The sequence below is a fragment of the Chiloscyllium plagiosum genome, chromosome 39, assembly GCF_004010195.1.
Source record: "Chiloscyllium plagiosum isolate BGI_BamShark_2017 chromosome 39, ASM401019v2, whole genome shotgun sequence".
Classification (NCBI taxonomy): domain Eukaryota; kingdom Metazoa; phylum Chordata; class Chondrichthyes; order Orectolobiformes; family Hemiscylliidae; genus Chiloscyllium; species Chiloscyllium plagiosum.
Window position 1 is genome coordinate 6,845,887 of NC_057748.1, and position 9,511 is coordinate 6,855,397.

At 47.9% G+C, this 9,511-nt stretch overlaps 1 protein-coding gene across 3 annotated transcripts in view; it reads right to left on the reverse strand.

The window, feature by feature from the left end:
- LOC122542187 (epidermal growth factor receptor kinase substrate 8-like protein 1) overlaps positions 1-9,511 on the reverse strand; it is a 101,128-nt gene that overhangs the window by 43,157 nt on the left and 48,460 nt on the right. For all 3 annotated transcript variants that reach the window (XM_043679636.1, XM_043679638.1, XM_043679637.1), the window contains 2 exons: positions 7,314-7,396; positions 3,614-3,774 (listed from right to left, as the gene is read on the reverse strand). In XM_043679636.1, the coding sequence (XP_043535571.1) occupies positions 3,614-3,774; positions 7,314-7,396 (244 nt within the window). The remainder of the gene's footprint in view (positions 1-3,613; positions 3,775-7,313; positions 7,397-9,511) is intronic.

A 9,511-nucleotide genomic window follows, 5' to 3' on the forward strand; every position in this document is an offset into this window, starting at 1 on the left:
GTAGCATAGAGTACAATGGGTGAGTGGGGGAGGAGATGAAGGTGATAGGTCAGGGAGGAGAGGGTGGAGTGGATAGGTGGAAAAGGAGCTAGGCAGGTCGGACAAGTCCGGACAAGTCATGGGGACAGTGCTGAGCTGGAAGTTTGGAACTAGGGTGAGGTGGGGGAGGGGAAATGAGGAAACTGTTGAAGTCCACACTGATGCCCTCTCCTCTTTGACTTATCACCTTCATCCCCTCCCCCACTCACCCAGTGTACTCTATGCTACTTTCTCCCCACTCCCACCCTCCTCTAGCTTATCTCTCCACGCTTCAATATGCAAACTCCACACAGTCACCTGAGGTTGGAATCAAACCTGGGTCCCTAACGCTGTGAGGCAGCAGTGTTAATCACTGAGTCTCCATGTTGTCAGGATGAGGATGTGATACTGTTGTGAATGGAGTTGGGAATGCAGTCAGGATGAGGGTGAGATAGAGTCAGGATTGGATTCAAATTGGATTGGGACTGGAGCAGGTTTTATGCAGAACTCAAGCCCGGACTCAACTGGGTCTGGGTCAGGGCTGGATTCGGATTGGCTGGGCAGAGCTTTTCATCAAACTCATCAGTGTGGTCAGTGTTCCTCTTGCTTTCTGTCTCACTCCCTCTTGCTCTCCCTTTCTCCCTCCATCAATTTAATCTTTTCACCCCTTGTGCTGCCTATAAACCTTTCACTTTATCACATCACCATTTCCTCTGAATTCCTCGTTCTCTCTCACATTCAGAATCTTCTCACAATTTGACTCTTCCTTGTCCTCAATCAGTCTCCCGAGTTATTTCAATCACTCTCACACACCTTCCTTCTTTCCATCTCTACCTTGCATTTCCCCAGCTGCCTGCCACCTGACTCATCCTCGTCCTTCATTTCCGGTTGTATTCTCCAAGTTGACTTTACTCAGAGCTCCCGACAATGCACAGATTGCAACCCAGTTTCAGGCTTGTGGAACCAAACATATTCTTGACTGTGACACAGTTAATGAGCTCCCTGCAGTGACATACATTTACAAGGTGGGCACATTGGAAATGACCTTGAGCTTTGACAATGTTCAGCTCAGGAAACTCATTGGGCAGACTGGACTGTTTCTCTGGTGGTCGGACCCTTCTGTAGCTGAGTGGGAATCACTTACTCGCTTGATGCTCAATTAGCTTCTCAGGAGAAGTCTGACTTCGGTGACCCAGAAATTTATAGTCTAGAAGCATGTGTTTTATCTTGAAAAGTTACTTCTCTGCAGGTCTGTCTCCTGTCTCAATACGCAAGAACTTGAACTATTTTTTATTAACCTATTTTTCTTATCAATCTGTTATTACACACCTCTGGAGCAGGTGTGACTTGAACGAGGCTTCCCCCATCCAAGATATGGACACTACCACTGTATCACAAGAGGACCCTAACTTGGACATACTTTTAATTTAAAATATTTTCCTAACCAACCTGTTCAGAGTTGATATTACAGGTATCCCATACTTTTTGAAAGTTCAAATTGGCTTCACACCACTTTGTTTCTACAAAAAACCTACATTACTACCTGTTTTCGCAAAACGAAGGAAATCCAAAGAGGATTTTCGCTTTTATAAAACAAGACAAATTTTTTCCCGTATAAATTAACACTTCTTAGCTTTACTCCATTTCGGTTTACCAAAGGTTTCACAGGAACGCTCTACTTTCAGATAGTGGGGGATACCTGTACACACCTCCAGACCAAGGGGACTTAACCCTGGGCCTCTCAGTCCAGGAGTAGGTACTCTACCACTGTGCCACAAGAGGGCCCTCCCTTGAACCTTTTTTTCTTTAACCTATTCTTCCTAATCAATCTGTTCAGCAATGGTATTACACAGATCTGCAGCCGGTGGGACTTAAACGCAGGCCTCCCTGGTCCAGGGTAGGGACACTACCACTGTATCACAAGAGGACCCTAACTTGAACTTTTGTAGCACCTTTAGGCTTATGGTATGTTAAGTTACACTGTTTATGGCTTGGTTTACTTAGGTACTTTGAGCACATATAAAGAGAGACTGACCTCCTCATGTGTCTGCTCCCAGGTCTGCCCAGGTTGGCTATTAACAACAGGTCCTGGCAGCGGACAGCGGAGGAGGTCATAACTGCCTGCTGTCTGCTGCTCTCCACAGCTACACAGTACCCAGATATCCTTGGGACGGTATCCACCAATGCCCCTGATGCCTTTGGAGAGAGGTGGGCACTGCAGGGGATAGAGTGCATGACTTTCCCCTCCAACTCCAGCTTCACTTAGCCCCCTCCCTCTCCTCCGCCCTACCTCGCCCTCGATGTGATGATGTACCTTGCCAGAACGGGATTTGCATGTAAACCAGTCAGTGGGAGGAAGCGGGTGGTTTACTGATGGTGGTTAATCGGTGAAAGAAAACACCGCGGGTGATTTGGTGATGGGGAAAATAAGCACGTTCACTTGTGTGTAAGAGTACTTGTGGATGTTGAAATGGAAAGAAAAGATTAAAAAAGGAGAGACTTCTGAGGCAGTCAGGGTTTGCCAGACATTTGTAATGCTGTAGTGTGTGAATAAAGATGTCATCAAGAAAACTATCAATCTCTAACTTGCAGTTGGCTCAGCGTCATTGTCACCCAGACACTACAACACAAAAGGTGGAGCCTCTTGAGAGGGTATGAGAACAGGAGACCCTGTTCTCCTGGGCTTTAAGGAATGGCTTAAGCAGAAAGATTTAGGAACGGCTGAGGTGGGACGGAACAGTGGCTCAGTGGTTAGCGCGGCTGCCTCACTGCGCCAGGGACCCTGTCCATTCTAGCCTTGGGCGACTGCCTCTGTGCGGAGTTTGCACGTTCGCCCCGTGTCTGCGTGGGTTTCCTCTGGGTGCTTCGGTTTCCTCCCACAGTCTAAAGATGTGCAGGTTAGGGTGGATTGGCCATGGGAAGTTGCTCCATAGTATCCAGGGATCTGCAGGTTAGGTTGGTTAGCCATGTGAAGTGCAGGATTACAGTGATGGGATAGATCTGGCTGGGATGCTCTGGGAGCATCAGTGTGGACTTGATGGGCCAAATGGCCTGCTTCCACATGGTAGGGATTCTATGAAGAGAGTTGGAAAGGCTATCAACTGAAAATTTGATGAGGACTGCAGATGCTGGAGATCAGAGTTCAGAGTTTGGCGCTGGAAAAGCACAGCAGGTCGAGGAGCAGGAGAATCGACGATACGGGCAAAAGCTCTTTATTGGGATGAAGGGTTTTTGCCCGAAACGTTGACTCTCCTGCTCCTTGGATGCTTCCTGACCTGCTGTGCTTTTCCAGCGCCACACTCTCATCTCTGAAAACCTGGTGGGTCAACCATTGATTGTGGAGCCTGTGTAGTCGGGGGTTGCATGGGGTGGGGGGGGGGGGGAGGCTAGCACCTGGGGAAATCATGGATGGCCTGGTAGGGATTGTAGGTCGAGGATGTTACAGCGACAACAGAAAGATTTGAAAACAGGAACGAGAATTTTAAAATGGCCGGACTTGGTGCGAGTTCCAATCCAAGCAGATGCATTCAGATAGAGGCTGATCAGGGCATCGTTGGAATAAACAAAGGGAAAAAATTTTGAGATTTTTCCTCACCTGCACTGGCCGTTGGCGGTGTGGCTGCATTTGTTGGAGATGATGGCACTGCCCTGTGCCCTGTGTTCATGGGGTTGTAGTATGCTGGTGCTTGGGGAGCCCTGCTTATGGGTGGGGAAGGTGGCGATGTGCTTTGCTCATTCATTTTCTCCTGGTTGAATCTAAAAGAAAGGAACACTGTGAATGGATCATATTCTCAGATACATACGGCACAACACAAGGCCATTCAGCCCACAATGTCAGTTCTTCGAAAACAAAATCCAATTACTCCCAGGCCCCGACAGTCCTGCATCTTTCAACTCTTCAAATAGTTATCAAATTGATTTTAGAGTCTCACGATTCAATTTGCCTCCATCCCCTGTCAAGCAGCATGTTCCAGGTCAGCATAACCGATCGGTGTTTGAAAAGAATCCTCATAATTCTACTCCTGTCCCTCTCTCACCAATTCTCTCCAACCTAATGGCTAATCCAGAAACCCAGGTAATGTTTTGAGGCCTCAGGTTCAAATCATGCCATGGGAGATGGTGGAATTTGAAGCCAATTAAAATCTACAATTAAGAGTTTAATGACCTTGAAACTGTTCCTGATTGCCAGAAAAACCCATCTGATTCACTGGAAACTGCCATCCTTATCTGCTCAGGTCTCCATGTGACTCCACGTTTGTGTCTGCAAATTCCCTTGTGTGTGTACATTCTCCTGTGTGTGTACACCTTCCCCTGTGTGTATACAATATGGTTGATTGTTAAACTGCCCTCTGGATAATTAGAGATGGACAATAAATGCTGGCCCATCCAGTAACACCCTCTTCTCATCCATGAAAAAATTCATGTGCTCCTTTCATCAAGTTCCTCAGTCAATGCTCAGTAAGCAGGGATCATCTTGAAATATGACCCAGGCTATTACTCTCAGAGTCTACTAGAGTGTAATTCCTGCTTATTCCTACCTATTTTCATTTAAACTTCCTTTCCCAGTTTTCTTCTACCTCTCCCGGGTTTGATTCCCCCCTCGGGCGACTGTCTCTGTGGAGTTTGCACGTTCTCCCTGTGTCTGCGTGGGTTTCCTCCATGTGCTCCGGTTTCCTCCCACAATCCAAAGGTGTGCAGATTAGGTGAATTGGCCATTGGAAAGTGCCTGTAGTGTTCAGGGATGTGTAGGTTTGGTGCATTAGTCAGGGGTAAATATAGAATAATAGGGTAGGAGAATGGGTGTGGGTGGGATACTCTTTGGAGGGTCGGTGTGGACTCATTGGGCCAAAGAGCCTGTTTCCACACTGTAGGGATTCTGTGATTCTCCTGAAAGGCAATTAGGGATGGGCAATAAATGCTGGCCTCGCAAATGGTGCCCTCATCCCATGGATGAGTTTTTAAAAAATTGGTTGCTAATCTCTCTGGAACACTTTCTTCACATTTCCTTTGTCAGAATGTCCCATGGTTTTTGAAATCAATCAGATTACCCTTTAACTTTCTTTGCTAAAAGCAGAACCTTTCAAAAGCTCTGATTCACTTGTGGCTGTGTCGTACCTGCCAGTATGTTGCATTTGATGGAGCCCACAGTTATGAGTTGACTCGAGGTGTGCCTGTGAGTGAACTCTCTATCTCCGAAGAGCAGTTCCAATCGGGGTGATGGGCAGTGATCATTGCTGGGAGCTCTGGCCAATAGCTTTCCTTTCTTCTGACCCAAAGGAACTGCAAATCACCTGGAAAAACGCTTACCCCCTTTTGGTGTCATTCAATCCCCACTCCCCGCCCTCCTCTGAACACAAGCCACAGACTGAACATGCCTCAGAACTGAGAACATTTTGTCAAGGTTAGAGTGGTGCTGGAAAAGCACAGCAGGTCAGGCAGCATCCGAGGAGCAGGAAAATCAACATTTCGGGCAAAAGCCCTTCATCAAGCCATTCCTGATGAAGGGCCTCTGCCCGAAATGTCGATTTTCCTGCTCCTCGGATGCTGCCTGACCTGCTGTGCTTTTCCAGCACCACTCTGATCTTGACTGTAATCTCCAGCATCTTCAGTACCCACTTCCACCTTGAGAACATTTGTACACTGTAGCATAACAAAACTTCCCAAAGCGATCCACAAGGGTGTTATCAAATGAAGCTTGATGTCATGGCGTGGAAGTAAACTGAAGTAAATATTTGGTCAAAGCGATGGATTCCAGAGGAAAGGAGGCAGAGGGGTTAATCATAGAGCTTAGCGTCAAGGTAGCGGAAGGCAGTCATCATCAGGTGGAGAGGTCAACATCAGTGACGCTCGAGAGGCCAGAATTGGAGAAACGTAGAAAATAGGAGGAGGCCATTCGGCCCATCAAGCCTGCTCCACCATTCAATAGCATCGTGGCTGACCATCCAACTCAGACACCTGCTCCCACTTTCTGCCCGTAATCTTTGATCCCTCTGGTACTAAAAATATGTGTCTATCTCTCCCGGGTTTGATTCCCCCCTGGGGTTACTGTGTGGAGTTTGCATGTTCTCCCGGTGTCTGCGTGGGTTTCCTCCGGGTGCTCCGGGTGCTCCGGGTGCTCCAGGCGCTCCGGGTTTCCTCCGGGCGCTCCGGGTCTCCTCCGGGTGCTCCGGGTGCTCCGGGTCCTCCGGGTGCTCCGGTTTCCTCCCACACTCCTTCTTGAAAGCATTTGATGCTTTGACCTCAACCACTTTCTGTGGCAGACAATTCCACAGACTCCCCGCTGTCTGGAGAAGACCTTTCTCCTCATCTCAGTCCTAAATGGCCTATCCCCATATCCTCAGAGTGTGAGCTCTTGACTCTGCACTCCCCTGGTCATCAGGAACATCCTAACTACATTTACCTTGTCTAGTCCTGTTAGAACTTTATACACTTTATGAGGTACCCTTCATTTTCCAAATTCTAATAAATATCACCCTAACTCACTCAGTCTCTCTTCATACGTCAGTCTCGCTGTCTCAGGGATCAGTCTGGGAAATCTTTGGCTGCTCTCCCTCCATTATCAGAACATCCTTCCTCAGATAAAGAGACTGAAACTGCACACAATACTCCAAGTGCAGTCTCAGCAAGGCCCTGTATAAATGCAGCAAGACATCCTTGTTCCTGTACTCGAATCCTCTCCTGCTGATGTACCATTTGTTCTCTTCACCACCTACTGCTCCTGCAATGCTCACTTTCAGCGATTGATGTACAAGGACACCCAGGTCTTGTTGCACCTCCTTCCTTTCCCAATCTATCGTCGTTCTGATGATAATCTGCTTTCCTGTGTTTGCTCCCCAAGTGGATAACCTCACATTTATCCACATTATAATTCAGCTGCTATGCTCAGTTTGCCCACTCAAACTGAAACATCTCCACATGCTCCTCACGGCTTGGTCTCCCACACACTCAGGAGGGTCGTAGGGCTGGAGGAGGTTACAGAGAGAGAGAGAGAGAGAGAGAGAGAGAGGCAGAGACACCCAGGTCACAGAGGGACTTGGAAAGACAATGGCGATGTTCAAGATATTGCCGATGTTAATCAGTCAACCCAGGGCACTATGGGTGATTGGGACTAGGTGGAGGCAATTGGGTTCCAGACATAGCCAAGTTCCCTGGGTGCGCTAAGTGGGAGGTCAGCCAGGGGGACGTGACAATGGTCCTCAGTGCACAAACATGGGTGAGGTGCTAGCCACTTGAGACACAGAGGCCAACAAAGCCCAGTTTTGTGTTTGACTCTCTCCCTCCTTCCAGGCACTCACCTGAGAGCATTTGGTCTCTCTCTCCTGCCGCCACTCCGCAGGTCTGTGATCGCGCTGTTGATATCACTCTTAATCAGGTCAGCCTGCAGAAATCAAACAGAGTAAGATAACGCCAAGTTAATACCGAGTCGGCACTCAGGCTGATCGCTGAGCCGCTGGCTTCAACAATGGTAAACAATAGTAATTTTATCTCTGTCATAATTCTACACTGACTGCTTCTACAGTGCAAGGGATAAGGGAACAACTTGTTCCTCTCTGACACTGTACACATTGCATGTTAGTTTCCAAATATGCTGCGTGTTCTCTCAATTAGAGACTGTTTGCTGTCGGGTACTGTATGTCTGATGGTGGCCTTAGTTTTATCTCTACAGTGAGGAGAAACAATTGGATTACTGTGTGCTGTATAGTTCTCCTTACTAAAGAGCGGGTGTAACTGTGTTGGAAGCAGTTCGGAGAAGGTTTCCTGGAATGGGTGGGCTGTCTTATGAAGAAAAGTTAGATAGACTGGGCCTATAGCTGGTTCCCATTGGAGACTAAGGGCAGCACAGGGTCTCAGTGGCTAGCACTGCTGTCTTAAGGGACCAGGGTTTGATTCCACCCTGTGTGTGGAGTTTGCACGTTCTCCCCGTGTCTGTGCGGATTTCCTTTGGGTGCTCCAGTTTCCTCCCACAGTCCAAAGGTGTGCAGGTTAGGGTGGATTGGCCAAGCTAGACACCCCCTCCCCCACCCTTTGCCAATCGAGAATTCATATCTCCGCCTTAAAAATATCCCAAGACTCTGCTTCTAACATCTCTTTGGGGAAATAGACGTCATGACCCTCTCGGAAAAAAAGAATTGTCCTTCTCTTTAGCGAAAATGGGTGCCCTACTTAGATGGATTAGGGTAAGATTCCCTACAGTATGGAAACAGGCCCTTCCGCCCAACAAGTCTGCAGCGACCTTCCAAAGAGTAACCCACCCACCCATTCCCCCACCCTATATTTACCGCTGACTAAGGCACCTAACGCTGTCGGCAATTTAGCATGGCCAGTTCCTCCTAACGTGAACATCTTTGGATTGTGGGAGGAAACTAAGGCACGCAGAGGAAACCCACGGGGAGAATGTCCAAACCCCACACAGACAGTCACCCGAGGCAAGAATCGAACACAGGTCCTTGGCGCTGTGAGGTAGCAGTGCTAACCACTGAGCCACCGTGCCACCCATAAAGCCAGATTGACCCAGAGTTGCAGGTTAGGCGGATTAACCGTGGTAAAATGCAGGGTTATGGGGATGGGGTTGATGGGGTCTGGACGAGATGCTCTGAGAGGCAGTACAGATCCGATAGGCTGAATGGCCTCTTTCCGCACTGTCGAGATTCTAAGAGGTGATTTGATTGAAACAGGCCGAGGGGAGATAGCGTATAATGGTCACATCCCTAAAGCAGAGTTGAAACTTTATTGCTGGAACAGCACAGCAGGTCAGGCAGCATCCAGGGAACAGGAGATTCGACGTTTCGGGCACAGGCCCTTCTTCATTCCTGAAGAAGGGCCTGTGCCCGAAACGTCGAATCTCCTGTTCCCTGGATGCTGCCTGACCTGCTGTGCTGTTCCAGCAATAAAGTTTCAACTTTGATCTCCAGCATCTGCAGACCTCACTTTCTTCCCTAAAGCAGAGCCCCTGTCTAATTTTTCTGGATATTTGGGTTCAAATCCTGTCCCATCAGACAATGGAATTTGAATTCATTAAAATCTGGAATTAAATGTTTGGCTATTGGTGACCACTGTTATTTCTAAACAAAAGCCCTTGTTTTACTAACATCGGTTCGGGAAGAAAATCGGGTTTGCATGTGACCCCAGCAATGTGATGGAATCCTAACTGCTCTCTGGACAATTATGGCTGACCCAGTCAAACCCACCTCCCATCAAAGGATAAAGGAACCTGAGAGGGTCTGCACAGGATGGATGTGGAAAGTGGGAGATTCAGGGTCACTGTTTCTCAATATGTGGGGCACCCCTTTAAAATAAAGAGAAGGACAATTATTTTCCCCAAGAGGGTCGTGGGGATTTCGGACTTTTTCCCCCAAAGAGATGTTGAAAGTAGAGTCTTTGAATATTGTTAAAGCAGACATATATAGATTCCTGATTGGCAAAGAGGGTGTTTGAAAGGTTATCAGGGGTGGGCAGGAAAGTAGATTAGATTAGATTAGATTAGATTAGATTA